The sequence below is a fragment of the Pituophis catenifer genome, unplaced genomic scaffold (genome assembly GCF_029215685.1).
Source record: "Pituophis catenifer annectens isolate HBS135680 unplaced genomic scaffold, rPitCat1.0.hap2 SCAF_1, whole genome shotgun sequence".
In the NCBI taxonomy this organism is placed as follows: domain Eukaryota; kingdom Metazoa; phylum Chordata; class Lepidosauria; order Squamata; family Colubridae; genus Pituophis; species Pituophis catenifer.
Genome location: NW_027256881.1, coordinates 298048348 through 298071962, shown reverse-complemented (window position 1 = coordinate 298071962; position 23615 = coordinate 298048348). Strand labels below are relative to the sequence as shown.

At 39.3% G+C, this 23615-nt stretch overlaps 1 protein-coding gene across 1 annotated transcript; it reads right to left on the bottom strand.

Moving 5' to 3' along the window:
* Nucleotides 1-6379: 6379 nt before the first annotated feature.
* Nucleotides 6380-19639, bottom strand: BATF (basic leucine zipper ATF-like transcription factor). Its single transcript, XM_070931416.1, has 3 exons — nucleotides 19370-19639; nucleotides 17579-17683; nucleotides 6380-7317 (listed from the first exon to the last, which is right to left on the bottom strand). Exons 1-3 carry the CDS (start codon nucleotides 19433-19435, stop codon nucleotides 7108-7110), a joined length of 381 nt encoding a protein of 126 aa, XP_070787517.1. The 5' UTR covers nucleotides 19436-19639; the 3' UTR covers nucleotides 6380-7107.
* Nucleotides 19640-23615: the final 3976 nt, after the last annotated feature.

Sequence of the window (23615 nt, the reverse complement as noted above, 5' to 3'; positions counted from 1 at the left end):
TGGTTCCCTTCCAATATGATGGTACTACAACTGGCTGGAATTTTGAGACTTGTGATTTTGGAAAAAAATTGCTTTTGTGTTATTTGCTTCTACATATGCTAAAACTGTGGTGAATATTATGTCCACTTACATAGTACCGTAATAAGTCCTGGTGACATAAGTAAGAGTTATCTCTGTATAAACATGCATTAGGCTACTAAATTTGGGGAAGTATTTTCTGGTTCATATATGCTCCAAGAAATTGCCCATTGGTTTTTTTTCTCTTTAATAGGGCTTTTATTCAGTTATTCTTTTGGTAGATGTCTTATCTTCTTTGCTTTCTTACAAAAGCTGCTTTTCTTACAAATATGTCAAGGTCAGTCTACCTCAATCTTCTTGTCAGATTTGCTACAAAGCTAACATGTACTTGGGGCAATTTCAGTTCAAAAGAAATTAAATTACTTTTTGTTTGGAAATAGAAAGGAGAGTGGCAGATGGTAGCTGTGTGGGAAGTGTACCCTGTAGATGGAATGCACTGACACAACTTCGCTTTTTAATGTAAGGGGAATAGTTGCCTGATTCACTTGTCTTAGGTAAAAATAATGCAGTCCTTGAAATGAAATGAAATCATTTGAATACATAAGCAGGATTTCCCAAACTTTAGATGTACAGTCTAGATATATTGAACTTTAATATCCTTCATCCTTAGTTGTGCAGGCTGGGACTTATAGGAAATATAGATCAACACACCTGGAATGCTCCACGTAGAAGAATAGTAGCAGAAGAGGACAAACTCTGGGGCAAAAAGCAGAATGTAATGGAACAGAAGTAAAAGTGATGAGATGGTCACCAGATTTGAACACATCTGCACAGCAATGAAAAATGTGTGCACATGAGTCATTGGGTCATGGAAAGAATGTAAACATTGCCTTGCTGGACCAGGTCAGGGTCCATCTAGTCTCACACTCTAACACTAGCCAGCAAGATGCTTTTGAAAAGCTGAAGTTTTCTCCCTGCCCTGATTTAGCACAGTGCAATCTTGGAATGTAGCACTGCAGTCTCCTGCGAGACGAAAGGAGAGGCATATTTCTGAGGTGTGTGTTATGCATCTTAGCTGCTCTGCTTGGGCAGACAAATATCTTCAGTGTCTCTACCAGCAAGGGATTTACGTAACAGCAACATTTCACTTTATATTAACAATACTTCTGTCGGGCCTCAAGAACCAAGGAAAATATGTGGAATTACTTCCAAGCAGTTTCCTTTATTGTTCCCCACTTATAGATAGAAAGCTGGCCAAATTAAAGCAACTATTTGCATCACCACAGATCTACTCTGAGAATTGGGAGGATCCTGCTTAACTCTCCTGACCAAACTATCTACGCTTCACTGCATCTTTGCCCTCTGGAATGCAGACCTTCCCTCCTGGGAATCCAAACTACATAACTCCACACCTGGTGAATTATTGTAAATATGAAGTGTTAACAGTCAGGGCCTAATAGCAAACAACAAGCAAACATTCATGTATTTTTAAACTCTGGTTTCCTGGGCATCCTAACTAATAGCTATGCCTTCATCTCAAGGCATTAAATCTATTTTCTAATTTATTTTACCAAGTTATTATTTCTTCCTTCAGTACAGAGGTGGGTCTCAGCAGGTTCTGACCAGTTCTGGAGAACCGGTAGCAGAAATTTTGAGTAGTTTGGAGAACCAGTAAATACCACCTCTGACTGGCCCATCCCCATCTATTCTCTGCCTCCGAGTCCCAGCTGATTGGGAGGAAATGGGGATTTTGCAGTATCCTTCCCCTGTCATGCCCACCAAGCCATGCCCACCAAGCTACACCCACAGAACCGGTAGTAAAAAATCTTAATCTCACCACTGCTTCAATGGTTAATACAAAGGGTTAAAGAAGATAGTATATGCCACTAAGAAACACTAACACAAAAGGAAAAGAGATTGGGAGGGTGGAAGAAAAACCTAAAAGTTGCATAATAATCAACAAAGATGAAAGCAATTTTAAAAGAAGCCAATACATTGCTGGTGTCTCAGCGGAGTCAATGCCATAACCCATTTTCACATCTTTTTCTTTACTGTGGCCTCATTTAATAGTTGAAAAACACAACTGTTCGATGTATTTGAACCAGACAACATCTTCTATTATATTGAGTCAAAGACAAGCTGTTAAACCGCTTGTGGCAATGTTGCAAATACAGAAACACAAATAAAGAATGGTTGTGATTTCAAGGCAAATATCAAACTGGTTTATTTGCCATGATGGAATTTTTCAAAAATGCCAAGATAGCTGAATGAAACGGGAGGAGCTGGTATATGGAAGTTAAGCTTAAAAACAGCATATTATATGTTAACAACAACAGGGGTGGAACTGCATTTCATGTGAAGGAAGTTCATGTGTATTGAAAACTGAATTATAAGAATTGGAGGATGAGGATTCAGTTCAGTGGATAAGAATATAAAGAAAGGAAAACAAGGATACTATTGTAGGGTGAGAGGCTAAATGGTATAGATCAGGGGTGAATTCCAGCAGGTTCTGACAGGTTCTGGACAACCGGTAGCAGAAATTTTGAGCAGTTCGGAGAACTGGTAACGGAAATTTTGAGTAGTTCAGAGAACCAGCAAATATCACCTCTGGCTGGTCCCAGAGTTAGGTGGGAATGGAGATTTTGCAGTACCCTTCTCCTGCCATGCCCACCAAGCCACGTCCACTATGCCACACCACACCCACCAAGCCACACCCACAGAATCGGTAGTAAAAAAAATTGGATTTCACCACTGGTATAGATGACTAAATTAGGCAGAAAATCTGGATGATGCTTTTCTGGCCCAGATTATAGAACTTTTTGGGAAGAGATATATAGTCACATTGGAAGTTTTTAACTAATAGAAAATCTTGGAAAATCAACTCAGTCAAGATTGAAGTCTCCAAAAATCAGTGGTCTTGTTTCCACTGTTTCTTGTTTCAGTTTCCAGAAATACACATCATGAAACAAGTAGAAGTCCACTAGAAATACATTAATCTTCACTAGATACGTGAATTAAATGGAAGTTGACTCATATTTATTTATTTATTTATTTATTTATTTATTTGTTTATTTGTTTATTTGTTTATTATTTGAGAAAATTAAGTGGCTTCCCATCTAGTCTTCAGCCTTGAAGATTTAGATTTAATACAGTTCAATACATTTTAATCCTCCCATTTTACCCCCAAGCAAAAACCTGATTTGTTGACTCACTGCACTGGTTGAGAGCAATGCTCTGCATGATGAAGATGAAACAACTTCAATACAGTGAAGTGACTGATGTGCTATGTGAAAATGCATATCTATAAGAGACTGATTTCTGTACCACCACCGCCATCTGTTTAAACAGTATCTCTTTTAACTGTGAGCCTTATGATGTGATCCAAGCCAAATGTATAGTAAAATATTTTTCCAATGATACAAAGCTAACTAAATGAACAAGAGAAAAAGTTTAATGCATAATAATCAGAATTTTCATCAGATTAATAGTCTACATTATTAATTTAAGTGACTAATATTTGACCTGTGTATTGTATAAGAAATGCACATTTACCTGTGTGTCAGTTTACTGAACTCAGTAAATTTTATTTCTAAATAAAAACACAGCATTTCACTGTTAAAAGCTAAACTCATGCATACTCTACAGTGTTACTATTATAGTTTATAGTGTGTTACTATTTTAGCTTATAGTGTAGCCAACAGGTGTCAGCATGGATCACAAAGCCAATAGATCTCATGAGAAAGTAATGGGTCTAAAAATTGTAGTTTGTTTCAGAGTTTAACTTTGCAAATGTTTGTTAATTGTTAAAAATCCTGTTAAAGCCTGTATAATTTGAAAAGGTTGCATCTCTTTGGTGGTGAAAATGACACTGATACAAATATTTCTCAAATATTCTTCAAAAGAGAATATCTGGGTATTACCTTCTGATAAATGGGTGCTCTGTGAACAGATATGGCCACATGGACATAATTTTGTGCATAGTTATGTCCAAAGGCAGCAGTTATGTAAAGCCACCATACGCGGTTAACATTCTTCTAAATCTCCCTCTGTGTCTAAAAAAGTTGTTTCCCTCAGCTTACAAATTGTGCAAGCTCAGTCCAATTAGTTTACTGTGTAAGCCTCATGGGAGTAAAATCTGGTTGACTACCTTCTTGGCTCAAAACCAGAGTAAGGCCAAGGTTGGTTAGTACTTGGACAAGAGGAAATAGAAAAATTCCCAGAAGAATGTAAGGACAAACAAGTTTTATGTTTTGCCAAGAAAACTGCATGAATATGTTAATGAAGTCACTAAGGAGTTGAGTTTCATTGAAAGAGAAGTTACCTTATTCCATCAGATGGATGCTGGATCTTGAATTATGGACTTCTCTTTGGATTTCAAGTGCTTCTGCTGCCTTATATGTGATTTTGGTTTGTAATACTGGAATGGCACTATTCAAGATTCTGGCTGTAGCCTCTGAATGAGATGTCCTTCAAGAGTGCAAGAATTACAGTACTGCAATCCCACTGCAATCCCCTATCTCTGTTCAAGTGTTAAGTAAATCACTTTTTCAGCAGGCCAGATGAAAATAAGCAGCAGTGAAGCCTTTGGTAGCATTTATGATATAAATATTAAAACTAGCATTTCTCCTTTTCTCCTGCGATCATATTTATCCTTATTCTTTCAGAAAGATGTACTGGTACATGACAACTTTATTGTTTTACAAAAGCATAGATTGTGAGGGACACCTCCTTGTGTATGTTGAATGTCAAATAAATTAGGAGACTGTGTCTTCTTAAGTGTGTCTTTGTTATTCAAGTTTTTCCATTGTCTAATACTCTGTGTCAAAATAATTAACCCAAACAAATTCCATAGTTCTGATAGCCAATGCCATCAGGTAAGATAACTGCAGTCATTATTGTAAACAAATTTAGAGCTGACCTTGGGAAAATAATGGTTGTCTCTCAAGGGGGAAAGGAGCAAACTGTTAAAGAATTTTGAGAAGTGATTACACAAACCTATATAAATGTAAGAAAGGAACTCAAAATAACTAGCCAGCTGGCAAACTATCTATCTGGACTTTTTACTAGGCATCCTTTTATATAATTCCCCAGCTATTAAAATAAGCCAAAAAACCCCAACCAGGGGGTATTTCATGGGGTTTTCCATTAGCATTTGTCCCTACGTTTTTGGACAAATTATTTTCATATCACTGGAAATAAACCCCTGATGGTAACAGATATTTGTATAACAGTGGAATATGTTCTCCAAAACAAGGACAACACGTCCCCTTGTATATCAAAGCTTTTGAAAGGAAAATGTGTTTATGTTATTATGTGTAGCAATTCAGAATCACCCGAGCCTCTAGCTTTCCTGAGAATGGCAAGATTAGCTTTGAGATCAGCTAAATACAATGGAAACAAAACCATTCATCCAGAATTTAATTTTAATTTTAATATACACAGAGGCCTTATACATAGTGCTGATTATGCATGCTACCACTGAATACAAGCATCTGCCAAGTCTGATAATACATTCAGGGGACTAAAAGTCAGTTGGGAAAAACATAGTTCTGGTGCTTTTATGTAACAGTGTAAATGGATGTTACTTCCAATTCCTGCAACACAGTGTTACCATATGTAGACATTAAACTCTCCTTTCAAATCAATTAAAGGACTACAATATGCATCTTTTATCTAAAATTATATGATTAGTAGCTTTTATGACCCAATATTTTCTATAGGTGTGCAGTCGGTATCCAAATGGACTCAGAGACGCTGACACAAACTTGTAGTTTTATATAAATAAATATATTTTACATTTCTATTTACAGCAAACAAGATAGTCAGGCACATCACTACATCATGAGGTAAATCGTCAGGTAGATCACAGAACAGCATACAGAGCACACAGAAGAAAAAGGCAGGAAAAAAAGGAAACTCTCCCTTTACACCCAGCAATCAATCATAATGTAGATTGCCTTGGACAGGAGTCTTTACTTTCCAACTAATCAACTACAAGTATGTGTTTTGGGTTCTGGCCCATTATATACTTTACTGTTCCAGCTATTAAATATCTTAACAGGATACCTATGGAGTTCTAAACCCAGAGTAGGCAAGGAACAAAGAATTAATATTTCTTTCTCAACTCCTGCAGTCCTGCTTGCCTCCCATCCTCCCATTACTCATAACTAACATTGAGTAAAGAAACAAATAGGTACCTGCTAATTATGAGAGGCAGTTAGGACTATTAATTAAGGATCAGGCTAGAAACTGGGAGACAGTGAATTCTAGTCCCACCTTAGCCACAAAAGTCACTTGGATGACCTTGGATCAGTCATACTGTTTCAGCTGAGCTTACCTCAGATGTGGTTGTTGTGGGGAAAATAGGAGTGTTAAGATATGTTTATAAAAAGATACATTGTTTATAAAAATATAATGTAGGTAGGATATAAATAAAAATAAAATATGATCAGTGTAAACCTGTGGCTGCATTCATACAAGACATCCATGGTGAATTTCAGAATTAATTCAATAACTGCAAAGGCTGGGACTACAGAACACACTAAGCTAAAGTGTGGCTGTGTGATTTGTTGTGCTGTGCTAATACAACCAATGTTTGGCTCACAGACTTCTACAGTTCCTAATGTTTTTCTTGTCCCATTGATTACGGGTTTGGAATGGGGCGGGGGAGGAATTAACAGAAATGAAAGCAAAAATCAGACTTTAAAATAAATTATGCAGGTTTTTTTTAAAAAAGAAATTTTATTTAGGAAAATAATGAATTACTTTTAGCCGCTTTCTGAGAGTCACGTTTCTAGAGCCAGTAGCATACACATTTTGCAAAAGAACACACATCAATATGCAGTACTTCAGTGCAAATAACAGAAATATGTGGTTATCTTGTTGTCTGGATCTCATTCCCCAACACAAGCCCTTTGCAAGAACACTTCTTTTATGTCCTGCTATCGGCCCAAGGCCGGATCCAAGACATCTTGACTCCTCATTCTGCTAAACAGAGACATGAGGATACTCTGAGCTGTCCAAGGCAGAAACCTCATCTTATTGTTCTAGGCATGGAATCCAAGCTTTTTTTCAATCCAAATGTTGATATCAGTGTTGGAAACAAGGCGAGCTGATATGGCTCTGAGGGAAAGCAAGTGGGGTGAAAAGCACCTCTGAAGGCACTGGAGGTTGTGTCTGGAGAATCGAGCAGTGAGTCTCATGGGAATTCAACACTGTGGAAAAGTGCTTCAGTTCCTCTGTTAGGTGTTTGATTTCTCGCCGCAAAGCCGCATTCTGTCTCTCCAAGTCTTCACTCTCCTTTAATGAAGGAAAAGAAACAGGATATATCAAGGCCTTAGACCCCACCATAGGAAATAAATGTGGATAATCAACCCACCTGCAAAGCAAGACTTAGTCTGCTCTGGTTATATCAAAGTAGTAAAATTAATTGTGCACTTAAAAGTTTTTAATAATTCTTCACAGAACCAGAGTTAAATACAGTAATTGGTGAGAGCCTCACTTCCTTCCATATTTACTAAGAGGATCTTTATTGCAAGCATCTTCAGTACGGCTATTCTTAAAACATTCCATTATATGTGACTGTGACACCTGAATGATTAATAAATTCTTAATAGGAATTGCAACATAACTCTGTCATGGATATATGCATGTACAATTGATTGTACACCATTGTACAATCAATTTGTACACCATTGGCCTCCACTGGCTCTAGGGATATCTGGCTAAGTCTAATGAAATTCAGATGTTCAGATGCACATTATGGTATTTCCTGACTATTAAAATATATTGTCCTTTTTGATGAGACAGGGAAAATCAGATTGGATACTGATTGACTGATGAATTACTAAAGCTACGAATTCCTCATCACTCTTCCTAAAACAAAGGCAGCTCCCATCAGTAATCTCTTAATGAATATTGAAGGCTGATTTGGCAAATGAGTAACCATATATTTCGTATCAGTGAGTGGATAAATAAATAAACAAATACAATAAAGTTTACACCTACAACTTTAGGCTAACTGAAATAGAAAAAAGACCTTAGCCGATCCCTGGGGACAGGCTAAACTATTATATTCTCCAAACTCTTCTTGAAAAGACGGGTTTCATAACCTTTTAGAAGCTCTAATATTTTGGGGAAAAAGGTATAAGACAATAAGGGGTATGCTATGCCTTACAAGAGGAGCCATCATTCCTGGGTTCCCTTTACAAGTGCATTATCTCAAAGGCAGGATTCCCAGCAAACCCTCTGTTCCTCATCGGAATAGTTTCTGGGGCCATCTCTCAAAGACTGAATTGAAAGAATCAAACTGAGAAGTAATAAGAACATGAGGGACTGTGTACAAAGTTCTTTCATCCAGGAATGATTGCAACTGGCATATAAAATAGAATTATGTGAAAACTCTCTTGGCCATAGTGAGCAAGAGTTATGAGTCAGAAGAACTCCTAAATTGTAAACCACTTTCATCCTGAGGAGCACAGCCCCATCTAGAGTTAAAGATGAAATATATTCAGATTCAATATAATTTCTTAAGTCTTAACCAGTAGGCTACACTGCTGTTAGTCATCTATCTTTGTGATCAACCAAGTACTCTATAGAATGCTTTCATTTCCAGAAACTTCCCAAGTGTCACATGGAAGCACATAGGATCCATCAGGTGTCTGTGGCACAGACTGATTGAATGGGCCCTTCTTTCCCATGAAGGCTTCTGGCATAGTAAAATTCTACAAAAATTAGAGCATGATTCAACCATGATTATCTAAATGCGATAGATAAATAAATAAAATAAATAAAATTTCAAAGGGCTGAGAGATATGCTCCCCACCAAGAGATATGCTCCCCACCATCACTTCTATTATATAATCTCCTGCATGGGTCAAGTCCATAATTGCTTGAGGTAAGTCTTTGATTGTCATGGTGGACAAAAATGTGCAAACTGCCTCCCATTCTGGGGAAGATAAATTGAGCCTGGGCTCAACCATGAAGTCTAGCAGCCCAGGCTCCATACCAATTATACCTAAGAGAAGATTTGATTCTCTGCTTAATTTCCCAGATGATCAGAGCCACTCTTGCTTGCATGTCAAGAGTCATGCTTGCTGTAACACCTGAAACCCAGATGGGCATAACCCCATGAAAGTCATCCTCCATACAGGTTTCAGTGATACAAATTAGTCTTTGCTGTCATCCATAATCAAGTTGTAAATGGGGGAGAGCCACACTAGGGGAAGACTAGGCATTTAGCTAGAGCCTGGAGACTAGGGCCTGTTATGTTGTACTTTGGAAGAGATTAGGAGATTAGTAGTGGGGCAGTAGTGAGCAGTCCCAATTCCTCTTCCCTGAGGACAGCCTACTCTCTACCTCCTTTGCAGTGACACCCCCTTCTGCCAACTTCCTTCCATATGCCCCACTAGTCTCCCAAATGATTCTTGCAGAATGGACAACCTGACCACACCTCTTGCTCTCTATCAACACACTGTTACTATTATTAGACCATTTCCATTGTGAAATGGGGCTGCCTGAATGTTCTAATATTGCTGTTAAACTGCAAGTGAGATGAGGACGAAAGTTCAATACATGACACGCCAGTAAATATTAGGAAACATTTAAGGATTAGCTAATAGCAAAACAATGCAGATGTGTGACATGCTTACACAACAATAAATAATTTATTACTAATTTATTTATTTAGTAGGTAGTCCTTGCTTCCATTGCTAAGCAAGATGATTACGTGAGTTATGTCCAATTTTGTGACTTTTTTGCCACAACTGTTAAGCAATTAAATGAAGCACTATCGTTAAGCAAATCCAGTTGTCTGTCCATCCATCCATCCCCCCATTGGATTTGCTTGTTGGAATCTGGCTGGGAATGGCAATCAGATTATCTCAGGAACTACAACCATCATAAATACATGCCAGTTGCCAGGCACTCAAATTTTCTCATTTGGCTGTGGGGATGCTGCAACAGTCATAAGTGCAAGAACCTGTCTTAAATCACTTTTTCCAGGACCACTGTAACTCTAAATCAGGGCTATCAAACTCGCGGCCCACCGGCCAGATCTGTCACGCACTGGCCACGCCCACAACCAAGTTAGCAAAGGGGGAAGTCACAATACATCATGTGACACCATCATGACAACGCGAGTTTGACACCCTGCTCTAAACAGTTGCTAAAAGAATGGCTGTAAGATGAGGACTACCTGTAGTGCTCATGAAGATGGTGAGATATATTTTATTTCTAATGAATTTCTATTACATTTAGACAAGCATATGCAAACTTTGAAGGGACGCAGTGGCTCAGTAGCTAAGACGCTGAGCTTGTCAATCGAAAGGTCGGCAGTTCAGCGGTTCGAATCCCTAGTGCCGCATAACGGGGTGAGCTCCCGTTACTTGTCCCAGCTTCTGCCAACCTAGCAGTTTGAAAGCATGCAAAAAATGCAAGTAGAAAAATAAGGACCACTTTTGGTGGGAAGGTAATAGCGTTTCGTGCGCCTTTGGCATTTAGTCATGCCTGCCACATGACCACAGAGACGTCTTTGGACAGCGCTGGCTCTTTGGCTTTGAAACGGAGATGAGCATAGATTCGTTCCCCCTAGAGTTGGGAACTACTAGCGCATATGTGTGAGGGGAACCTTTACCTTTACCTATGCAAACTTTATACAAATCTACATCTGCTTGCCTTGCTTTTTTGATAATAGTTTCCTCTTTACCAATAATATGCAAATAGCCAGCCTAGAGCTCTCTTCCTGACTCTCTTCCAGATCTACCTACATTAGCAACATTATTCATTGTCATGCTTCCTGCAAAGCAAAGGAAATCAACTAGAACAACATGGTTGACCTCTGTTCCCTGAACCAGCTTTTAAGATGAGGAGAGGAGGAGCCATATAAGGATTATTTTCTTCTCAGAAGGGGACAGATTGGTATGTGTCAGTATTACAATCTTAAAGACATTTATTTTTCAAGGGAATTGCTACTTAGGCCTTTAAGTGAATATCTCTTTAATGGAAAATGCAGGGGGGGGGGGGCAATGTTGTTTCACCATAAGGTCATCTACATAGGGAAAGTGAAGACAGATTGCATCTTTCATCAGCTATCAAGAACTCATTTATTTTGCTATTTCATATACTGTTAATTAATCTCCTGACAATCATGGATGAATGGAACAAGCAGGTAACAATGAGGCAGTCCAAAGCTTGTTTTCAGGAACAGGGCATATAAGCCATGACAAAGCCCTTATTTTAATGGTACATAATTTTGTGGATTGGAAGCCATACTTGTTTTTTTACAGGCCTGTGAGGTGGGAGGTTTTTTTTTTGGGGGGGGGCATGTTAAAAAATTTAATGTGAGTTGAAAACAGAAAATGAATACATATGCCCAGAAACCTTTACATGTAACAGCACTGACATAAGACACAAATGACCAGGAGCCAATGTGGCCAGAAGAGTAGCATGAAGGCAAATTGACCAGGAGAACTGAGAAAGCAGTGATGAGCCTTGCCCAGGTGCCCCTTTGGGCAGAGGGTGAGGTGGGTGTAATGGGAAAGGTCAAGGAGAGTGGCCAAAAGCACACTAGAGAGTGTAAGGAGCAAACAGCTTGAGGTATGACATGGAGCAAGCAGAGAAAGCAAGAACACAGCAGGGAGTTGAAGGAATATAGCAAGGAAGAAACAGGAAATCCAAAAGGAAGAAATAAGATTATGAAGCAGGGAGAGCAGGTTATGAACGCAGTAAATAGATAATGTGGAGAGAAAATTTTGGAGTCCTTGGAATCGTTGCAGGCTGTCACAGACACTTCCGGCACTCCTACGTTACTTGGTTTACTGACTGACAGGTGTTTCAAGCGTTCATGCAAAGAAAGAACTCTGAACAAATAACCAACACCAAGTCTGTTACACTGCAAAAAGGTTAACAATAACGACTCCCTCAAGCCAGGCTTGACATCCTGGTGACATTCTGGTGACTTCCTGGACAACCCCTTTAAGTTTCCTTAGAAATAATGCAGAAGAGGCTTGCCAGTGCCTCTTCCAATATTTTTTTTAACTTTTTAGTCTAGGCCAATCATTCTCAACCTTGGCATCTTTAAGATTTCAGCTCATGCATTTTGGTTAGGGAATTCAGGGAGTTAAAGTCCATTCATCTTAAAATTGCTAAAGTTGAGAAATGCTGATCTAGACTACAGTCCTGGAATCATCTGGGACTGTCCTGTTCAAACACTAACCAGATCTTCGTTTGCTTCACGGTTAGCCAGGATTGGCTATGTCTACCTCTCCCCAGGTTTAAAGAAACAAACAGATGTTATAAAGGGCAGAACTTTCAATTTCCCCTACCTTGTACCAAATTTATGAAAAAAAAATAATTTCCCAAACATTATGGTCCTAACTACAGATCTTCTCTCTTGCTCCCATACAACCATTAGTCTGGTTAACCTCCCTGTGTTTTTATTGGGGAAAGGATGTTTTTCTGTAATAAAATCTTTGCAGAGTTTCCAGGTTGATGTTTTTCTTGTAAATTCGGTCTGGGCAAACCCAAGAAGGAAAGCAGACCTAGTTGTGTCAGCGGATGACATTTCTGCGCTTGGCCGCATTCTGCCCCCAGCCAGCAACTTATGAGAAATGACAGCAACATATCCTGCACTGTGCGTTCCTACTGCCTCTCACCAAGCCCTTGTCAAACACTTGTATTTCCTCACCCTAAGCCACATACATCCTGACCCCTTGCAAGCAAAAGCCTGGGGAACAGGAGGGGGTCGGTAACTGCCATAGCTGCTTAGCAAAACCATCTGACACAGGAAACTGTGTCACTGAAGAAGGAAAGTCTTGCTTGCATCTTTCAGCAGCTGCAGGGAAAGAGGCAGTGCAGTGTAGAAATTCATCAGTTGAAATCATGGCTGTTCTCCCCAAGGCCTCGCTCAAAAGCAAGCCAGCTTTTAGAAAGTAAGATGGCCAGGACACTATAACACAGGTCTTTCCCCAAAGGCTATCTCTGAATTTGAGGCCTTTGTATGTGAGGATGTTTCTTCATGTTGTTATTCGTTTAGCTTGAGGAAGGCCAAGCTGCCAAATTTCCAAGCAAGCCCACGGCACTCAGACAAGGGCTATAACACATGTGGTAAACCTCAGCAATTACCCACTACCCCGTTTGAAGAGAAACCACAAAAATTGAAATTATATATAAACTTGTAAAACTTTGCTGCAAGGTGAGTTTGCAAGTTGGGTTCAGTCAAAAAAGCAAGCATGCAACAAATTAAAACAATTCTTGAGTAAATCACCTCACAGTTCTTGTGAAGAGTCATATGGCCAAATGCTTTCTCAGAGCACAAAAAGCCTTCTACTCTCAAAGCTATCCTATAAGAGCAGTGGTGGGATCCTGCTGGTTTAACAACTGGTTTGGTGATCACACACTTTGTGTGCGCAGTTTTGACAAAACTAAACTTCCGCGTTACTTCTGGGGACTAACACAGCTGAGGCACGGTAATCCACTCTGCTGCGTGAATCAGCTGAGAAGATAAAGGTAAGTAAAGTGCGCAGGGGCAGGTGGGCGGGCCCACCTGATCATCAGAGCGAATCGGTTAGCTCCCAGCTGATCATTGGAGCTACCGGTACATCAGAACCAGCTGAATCCCACCCATGTATAAGAGAGAGGACAGGGTGGAAAACTTTCCCATGCTTTTTATGTGCAAGAGGATTTTTTTTTAATACAGAGATGGTTGCATACATTCACAATGTTCATTTAATTATTGAAGTGGTCAGCCAAAGAAGAATTGGTAATCCAATTGCTATTTATACAAACTAGGCAATAGAATTCAGGTTTTATGTGATCTCCAGAAACTCAGGGATGAGAGGCATGCACTACTCTATGTTACTCTGGCTTTCTGGGAGACTCTACAAAAAGTAAGGCTGGCATGCACACAGAATTCATTGATAATATTTCAACACATGCCATGATGCCGAACGTCATTATCTTTCCACATGTATAGCATAACATGGAACGAAATGAGATTCAGTGTGGATTATCCTACACATGTAAAATGTATTTCAGTGAGTTGGAATTAGCACTACAGATGCTAAAGCAATAATTATTCTAAAGTTCAAAGGATTTAGTGATTTGTCTGCTGAGCTCACCCTAAATATTACCAAGAGATAAAATGCCCCTGAGAATAAACAAATATATATTTTGAATTATAAATAAAATTTATGATTGAAATAAGTGCTATAGGTCCTACTTTTTTAGTGCTGGAGACCCTGGAGCAGCTTTCTACATCTTAGTGCATTTTTGTTAAGTTAGTCTGCTGTCTGCATCATTCCCAGGCTGCATGGCCAAAAGATGATGTGAGTTGTAATCAAACACTGATGGCAACTACAAATGTAGCACTGAGGAAGGTTGTATTATATGCTACATATGTCCAATACAAACAATATACCATGCTTTTTCTTTAAGATAATCATCATCAAGTATTTCTGGGGGAAAAAGAGTGAACTGATATCTGCGCCTTCAGAATAGGGTTCATATACTTCCTATTTTACTTTCTAATTTCACTTTAGGAAATTGTTTTTTAATTCTACTAGGAACTGGATTGGATTGACAGGTTTTACTGAATTGGGCAAGTTTTCTTCAATCTTTAGCAAAAGTAATTTAAATACAAGTGTAAAAACTTGATTCTTTTGGAATAAACAGCAAAAAAGTGAGAAGAACAGACTGAGGGTCCAGATGGATTTGAAATAAGATTTTGGAAATAATTGTAAGAATCCTTTCCATGGAAAAAAATCTTTTCCATTTTCCCAGTAGCATGGGAAAATGCTACTGTTTTGAATTCTCTTAAAAAGCATGATAGGATGAGACTTTGAAGATTGGGCACTAGAGGGAACCAGAAGGAGCTAAAATTTATAATTTGTCAGGTCCAAGCCCAGAGATGATATTGAAAGCTCAATTGAGTTCAACCTTTTATTTGCTTACACTTAATGGACAGATTCTTGCCAAATTAAAGCTATAACTTAACCTACTAGATATATCTGGAGGCATTCTAGGTTGTGGCTATCCTGAACCTCTTTACCAATCCCCAATCCAGGCCTCTTTCTGGGAAAGCTCTGTGTTGCCAAAACTTTCCCCCACTGGTTCTGCAGCTGCATATTTCATCACATAATGAGAGAAGAACACTTAAAATTGACTTAGTAATACAGAATAAAGCAAAATATTTTAACACTGGACATATTGAAGGATATTTTTGAATGATGGACCCTCAGAAGTTAATATTAAGAATGTCTGTCTCTATAGAAAAACTATTTTGAAAAAAAGTTATGAAAGAATAAGAATAAGAATAATTTTATTTCTATACTGCCCTTCTCCCAAAGGACTCAGGGCGGTGTACAGCCTATTAAAAACACAAGACAACATCAGTTAAAATAGTTTAAAATTATTAAATAAATTCGGCTCGATTTAAAACCCCAGAAATTTAAAACCCAATTTAAAATTGTTATGTTGATAGACCAGCCTGGCGGAACAACAGGGTCTTGAGTGCACAACGAAACACCCGGACGTCGGAGATCTTACATATTTCCGGGGGCAGTTCGTTCCACAGGGCTGGGGCTCCCACAGAGAAGGCCCTCCCCCTGGGTGTCGCCAGCCGACATAACTTGGCCGATGGCACCCTAAGGAGACCCTCTCTGTGGGAGCGAACTGGCCGGTGAGAGGCTATTGGTGGCAGAAGTCGGTCTCGAAGGTACCCGGGTCCTGTGCCATGGAGCGCTTTAAAGGTGGTGACCAACACCTTGAATCGCACCCGGAAGACCACTGGGAGCCAGTGAGCTCGCGCAGGAGGGGTGTCACGTGGGCACAACAGGTTGCGCCCATAACCACCCGCGCGGCCGCATTCTGGACCAGCTGGAGCCTCCGAGTGCTTTTCAAGGGGAGCCCCATGTAGAGAGCATTACAATAGTCCAGCCGGGAGGTGACAAGGGTGTGAGTGACCGTGCGCAAGGCGTCCCGGTCCAGAAAGGGCTGCAACTGGCAAATCAGGCGAACCTGATAAAAGGCCCCCCTGGCCACGGCTGTCATATGCTCATTATTGGCCAAATATGAGACTGATCTGAAAGTGGATTTAAAAATGACAAGCTACATAAACAATATGGAAAGAGATGCTACAGTGGACATATAAAAAACTGGCTGATGTCTTAATAATTAAACGGAATATACAAATAAGAAGCCAATTTGGATAATTTGTCCTATATTAGATTTACAAGAGAGGATTGTTAAAGCTTTGAAGAATTTTGTGAGAAGGAACAAAAAAAAATGAAAACAAATCTAGTTTTAGGACATTATTTAAAGGGATTAAAGATCAAGATTGTTAAAAGGAAGGCATATAATTTGGTTTATTTGATCAAGGTTAAAATAGGTATGTTGCTATCTCTGGTAATCCTTAATGGATTTTTGCAGATCAGGGCTGAAACAATGAGGTTTTAAGGATTTGTTTATAGATAAAAAGATGGGATATGGGGGGGGGAAGATCACTAATCTACGATTGTTGGTAGGTAGTAAATTATTAAAAATGTTTATACTTATGATCAAGGGAGATGTCATTTCTTTATATATATCTTTTCTTTTTCTTTATTATTATTTTCTTATCTGCATTTTAAATAAGTTTAATAACATTACTATAAAAAGTAATCATCAAATTTAGACATAGATTACCTGTTAACCAAATAGCACGCCAATAGCTGACCAGATGTGGAAACAATTTGGGGTAAGGTGAAGTAGGAGGATATTGGTGCTTTTTGAGGCTTCTGATAAATCTCAAGACTCATTTCTCACAAAGATAAATATAAAAGAGAAATGAGAAAAGCTCAAGAAGTTATCATCTCGGACCCTCAGAATGCCACATGATTGACCTTTTTGATTTAATAGGTTACAGATGGGCCTCTAAGGAAGTGATGTCATTTTAAGAGAGTGAGGGTTTTTAATCTACATATTTGTATTTAATGAAATTTAAAGTTGGGAATGGGTGGTATGATCTTGGCAAATTATATCCATTTTCAATCTTTCCCCAAAACAAACAAACACACAAAACCTCAATAGCCATTTGGGGTATTTTAAAGATGGGAATGAGAAATTCCAGGGAGGGAAATTATCATTTCCAGCCTTAAAACTATTCCCAACCCCCCCAACCCTGTCATCAAAATTGAGCAATTTTATCCACCACATTTTGTATGTATATATCCTTTACTATACATTACCCATTCCCAAAGATTCTGAGCAGTTGATACAATCCCCAGGTGCTACTCAAGTGACCTTAATGGTTTGCCTCAATGCAGCCATGCAAAGTGTTGGAGAAACTACTGCTGTTTCACAGTTTTATAGATCAAGCAATTATTTAAATTATTGCTACAGGCCTAAGTCAGGCTGTGCTGTGCTGTGCTAATTATTATATTATATATTATATCATACCTTATATTATATTACATTGTGCACCGTGTGCCTTCTGGCTAGAAAAGCAAGATTTAAATGGAGATACTAATATTAATAATGAGTAGTATATCCCAGAAATCCAGATGAAGATGACAGAAGCATTTACCAAGTGCAGGTGATCTGCTTTCTGTGTCTGTCTCTGCCGACTCTTCTGAGCTGCGATGCGATTCTTTTCTCTTCTTTGTACTTTCCTCATTTCATCAGAAGAGTCCTGAAATGCAAATATACTTTTCCAAACTATTGCCTTTGGAATGTATGGACCAGAAATGTATGATAGTTGGGTGTACCATTGAAAGACCTTAAAGACCAGAAAGGGAACAGGTCATCCTGGAGAAACTCTAGCTACATGGTTGCTAAGATTTGAACTGACTTGATGGCACATAATCAGTCAGTGAAAGAAAGTCTGATGATTTTAGTGGTGTGCTGGTGGGAGATGTGAATCTCCCACCAACACCATGTGTACTTGGTATGTACTTTTGTATGCAAATCGGGTTATGTTGTTGCTAGTGAACCCAAATTATTGCAGGCAAGAGACTGTAAGGTATAATATGAGCTGAAAATTACTGTATCAAATCGGTTGTTTGATAGGGAAAATAGAATGAATGACTGCAAATTATACATAAACAGTAAAAAAAAACTAAAGCAAGTAGATCAATTTCTATATAGAACTATGGTAGATTTTTTTAAAAATTTGGAAAATGGAGAAATTTTAAAATGTGCAAATGCATATAGATCTATATGCAAAGGAATTGCATATAGAAAGGTAAATGGTCTGTTATAAATAAATATTTTTGTACTGAATGCAGTAGGAAAAGGAATATATAAGACGTGTAAAACAAGAACAGATTATGTGATGAATTAATGAATGGGCATTGAACAGTCCAAGAAAATACTGATGGAATGGAGCTGAGATTCTTAAATAGAAAGGAGTAGCTTAAAAACGTAAAGAGCAAAAGGCAAGGAAGAAAGCAGTATACGGACCTGATGAATCAAAGGTTTGCAAGGATATCAAAACAAATAGTAGTATTTGTATAAATTAGTTTTAGCTTTTCATTTTTATTATCTATCCATATCCTTTTGCCTTTAATCTCTTTAACTTTCTATTTCTTACTTTTTTTCTGCACTCTGCAGAACTTTGCTTAAGGTGACTAGCATAATGTGTATACATTGCATTGGGTTTGATGTACTAATCCAAAATTTCTACCCTACGTTTTAAAAAAATTCTTATGCTGATATAATTTTATTGTCTCTCCCTGATAACATCTAGCTGTGTAGTCCTCTAGAATTTTCTTCCATCTTTAATGTATAAGCCTAAGAGCATTTTGCACACAGCTGAAGTTTTTTTTTGTTTTGACGTTTAGGACCCCATTCCTAAGAAGGCAAAACGTTGATACTTTAATATTTGAAAATTTGTCACATCTCTGCGTAGAGAAAATGCCCCACCTTAACAAATTTTAATGCATCCATCAGCCCCTAGCCTTTTGCAGAAAAACCAGCATTTTCCTCATTATAGGGGATAATTTTGGATAGGAGGACAAGATTTTTTTTTTTGGTAAAACTAAACAATTCTAATGCAAAAACCACTCCAGGGGCATTAAGATTAGCTTTCTCCAAATCAGCAGCCCTAAATCCCAGAATTGCAGTTGATAGGTGGCTGGAAATCTGGGAACTGTAGTCCTTCTTTAACGGACGCCTTAATCAGAATGGTCAATTTGATTCAAAGGAGAGAGGCGCTGTTGGGGAAACACAGTTCCTCATCTCTTGATTTTTTAATGCCTCGGCAAACTTCACCTGTTGAATTCCACTAGATTGCACCCGGGTATTACAGCCTTGCTCGCAAATAAACCGCCGCTTAAGCGTCATCATTCAATCGACAGAAAGTGGCCCCACACGGTACCTGTTTGCTGGATGAAGAGGACTGGCTGAAGCTGCTGGAGTCACTGCTGTCAGAGCTATGGGGCATGGCTCGCAGCACCCCCTGCCTGTCGACTCCCTTTTCCTTCTTCCTTCAGGCCTTCGCGGTTTTAGCCCGCCTTTTCCTTTAAACTGGACGTTTTTTCTTTCCCTGTCCTCTGAGCCGGCCGGTCACTTTCTCACCCTTCTCCCACCGCGCCTGACAGCAGCTACGTCCCTTGGCTTTCAGAGCAATGCATCTCGCGCGGCTCTTCGCCTCCCTTTAGCTGCTGTTGAGTTCTCGGAAGCCTCAAGGGACTTCACTGAAAGTCACGTGGGCGGAAACTTTAAGAAGAAATGTTACAGAACTTTAAAAAAAAAAAAATCGACTCTGGGAAAATCAAACGGTGTTAAAGAGAAAGAACCCGAGTAACATCAGGGGGAGGAGCGGGGGGAGAAAAAGAGAGCGAGAGAGCGCGATTGGTTTCAGCTGCGTGACAAACAGGAGAGGATCAGAGAAAACAACCAGGTTGGTGTAAAGGTGGGGAATTTACGCATGCTTAAGAGAGAAAAATAGTTCCGTTCATATATTTTGCATAGAATTGACAAAACTGACAATAAAAACTCCAAGAGACTAAAATACAGTCTCTTGAGTATTTTAGTAGTGTTAAGTAGAAATTGAGTAGTGTTAAAAAAAGACCTCTGGTTTTTTATTTTTATTTTTTAATGCATATTTTCAGCAATGGAAGAACCTGCTTTGCCATTCAGTCCTCTCATTCTTGGGTATCAGAAATTCAAATTTTGAATTTTTCTTTCCAAATAGTTGGAACTTTGGATATCTTTCCTTTTAGGTTGGTAAGAATCTGAGAATTCCCAAATGACTGCAGTAGCTTGAAATGGATCCGCTGGAAAAGGAGAAACAAAATATTTTAAATGGCTTTATTATTGAAGGTTTGGAAAGCAACTCATATTCATATGAGCTAACTAGCCAGTTGGGGTTATCTCTTCCGGATACATTGGTGGAAAGTTCTCCTGGATCTATTCAAGATCTCTTTGCTTCTAAAGTTGTGTTTTTATATAGTATACAGAATCTTAATTTAAAATGTTAGCTCACAATGTCCCCTTTAAAAGTAATCAAAACTGTTGCCCAACTAAAGCTCAAGGAATAGATGATTGTATGCCAGTGCAGCAAATTGCAAAAAAACATTATTCAAGTTTACTTGGGCAGTTTTCTCTGGCCTGGTGCTTTAGATTGAATTGAACTGCTGTTCCTATTTTCCTAGCTGTCATGACCATTGGATATGCCAGCTTCAAACAGTGGGAGGCACATGTATGTAAACATGTATGCAAAGCACCAAGTTGGAGAAGCGGCATGTGTGAATGGCCTTGCATTGTTACTGTGCCAGTGAGGAAGAAAAAGTATCCTTAATCAACATACTTCCTCCCACCATTTCTGCTTCCTCCCCCCCACCTTAATATTTTCAAAATCAGTTGTCTTGGACTGCAGTGAGTATTTAGACCTTACTCCAGTTTGCATCAAACTGCTATATGCACCTATGGGCAGCATTTACATTAACATGAAATTTGCTGCCCTTTGCTGATTCCTGATTTTGCCTCTATTCCATCTATTCTGATTCTCTGCCAGATGGTGCCATCCTGATTTTATATTAAAGTTGGCCACACAGTCAGCCAGATTTTAGACTGGATTTAGCATTTTTATACACCTTTATACACACGACAGGGGTGGGCGTCACAAATTTTAGCAATGGGTTCTCTGCCCAGTTGTTGGGTGGGCATGGCCATGGTGGGCGTGGCCTAGTTGGCCTCATGCACAATGGCAGGGGGGCCGTTTTTATCTTCTCTGGGCTCCGGAGGTGTTTCTCGAGCCTCCGGGAGGGCAAAAATAGCCTCCCCAGGTACCGGAGGCCCTCTGGAGGCCTGGCCCGTTTCCGGCCTTCCCGAACTTCCGGTAGGCCTGTTTTTTGCCCACCCTGAGCTTCTGCGCGCACCCTGCATTTACTTGCATCCAAAACAGGCCAAGTGGGGGCTCCTGGGAGAGGAGGGGTGGGGTGGGGTGGGCGAGGCCAGCCAGGAGTGGGATTTGGGGGTTCTCCGAACTGCTAAAAATCTTAGCTAGAGGTTCTTCCGAACCCCTGCGAACCTCCAGCAGCCCACCCCTGTCTATTGAGTATTTTAATGTATTATAGACACCCACTGCCAATTTGTATTACAAATCTAAATACAAAACAATGAAAGCAGTTTAAAAGAACAAGCTCATGGGCAGCCCAGACTAAAACTGTAATAATGAGGTTTCTATAAAGGCTATATTCTATACCAACACCCTGAATTATATCTGAAATCCCACTTCCAACTAATGGAATAACAGTGATGTCACACAGACATACTTGGAGGTACCCATTATTACACTCGCCACTGCATTTTGCACAAGCTGTAGCTTCTGGAGGGTCTTTAAGAAGAATCCTATTTAGAGTACATTGCAAACATTCAGTCTTGAGGTGACCAGGGCATGAGTAATTATCTGAAGGACTTATATATGCAGTATGTGAGGAGCCATAGTGGCGCAGTGGTTAGAATGCAGTACTGCAGGGTTAATTCTCTGCTCACTCCAGGAGTTCAATTCTCACCGGCTCAAGGTTGACTCGGCCTTCCATCCTTCGAGTGGGGTAAAATGAGGACCCAGATTGTTGGGGGAAATATGCTGACTCTGTAAACCTTATAAAGGGCTGGAAAGCACTGTGAAGTGGTATATTATAAGTCTAAGTGCTATTGCTATTGCTATGTGATATGCAAAGCAACTGATTGATTCTAATCAGAATTACGAAATAACTGAGTTGGAAGGGACCTTCTTCAATACCTCCAGTGATGGAGCACCCACAACTTCTGAAGGCAAGCCATTCCACTGATTAAATGTTCTCACTGACAGGAAAGTTCATGGTGTGGTGAAGCACTATAGATTTTTATCTACTTTAAACCTATCCTTAGATAGTAAAATTTTAAAAAGGAAATACTATTTTATTTCTATACAGCTAAGATGACTTAAAACCCTTCATGGGAGGCGAATGAGATGAACAACATCATGGGAACTCAGCAGAAAATGTGCATTGATAGATAGATAGATAGATAGATAGATAGATAGATAGATAGATAGATAGATAGATAGATAGAATTCTTTATTGGCCAAGTGTGATTGGACACACAAGGAATTGTTGCCAGAATATGGTTGTATCAAGGTAACATGGGAATGATGTGAGGGCCATTGCCTAACATCTGGAAGGACCTAGGTTGGGGAAGATGATTTCCAATCATCTATATTCTGTGAAAGCTGGATCATATTGCAACAGTTGACCATCATGAGCAATGACTTTTGAGAATTTAACTAATTCCATAGGTCTTAATCTATGTACCAAACTATCCATCTGGGCTTCTTTTTAACCTGTTGCTTTTTAGTTTTGCCTCTCAGCTATATAGATTTATGCTCCTTGACAAGCCAAATATAATTGCAGATTTTCTATTTCTTTATTGAGCTGCTCATTTGTTAGACTGCAACAATCGTTCTATCTCAGTAGAAACTCAGCCAGGACACTTGGATAGCAATGTTCAGCGCCTTAGTTAAAATTGAGATATATGGAATTGTCAATAGTTGAGTTTAAGATGGAGGAAAATATAAGAGAGGCTCAAGTAATTAGCTTTGAAGCTGAAAAGATGAGGCAGGATAAGGGAAGAACATGTTTACATTATAAGCAGAAATAAATGCTTTGCCCCTTTCCCCATTCTTTGCAAAGGGCCTCACTTACCAAGCCAGATAAGGGGAAAAACTTCCGCTAGCAGCAGGGCTTTCCCTCCTTGTAGAGCTAAAATGAGGAAGGGAGAGAGAGCTGAAAATTTCCCATAGACTTGAAGAGACAAATGGAGAAACAAAAAAATAGCCCATCATGGCTTGCCTGCAGCTGCAGCAGCCATGACAATGGTGTAAAAAAAAAATAATGCTAAGCTAGGAGGTGGCCCAACAACCGGGGAGCAATAGAACAAAGGAGGGTTGAGCTGCAACAGAGTTTTGAAAAGGCCCATCATTGGGATGGACAGAAAATCCAGAACAAGCTCAGCATGAGATTCAAAAAAAAAAAAGGTCACAATCAGTGGCACAGCGGCCAAGCTCACCAAAGATGCCCAGCAGTAAATCAGAATGGAGATCCTGTGGTCTACAGAAGAGGTCAAACACAGAAGACTTC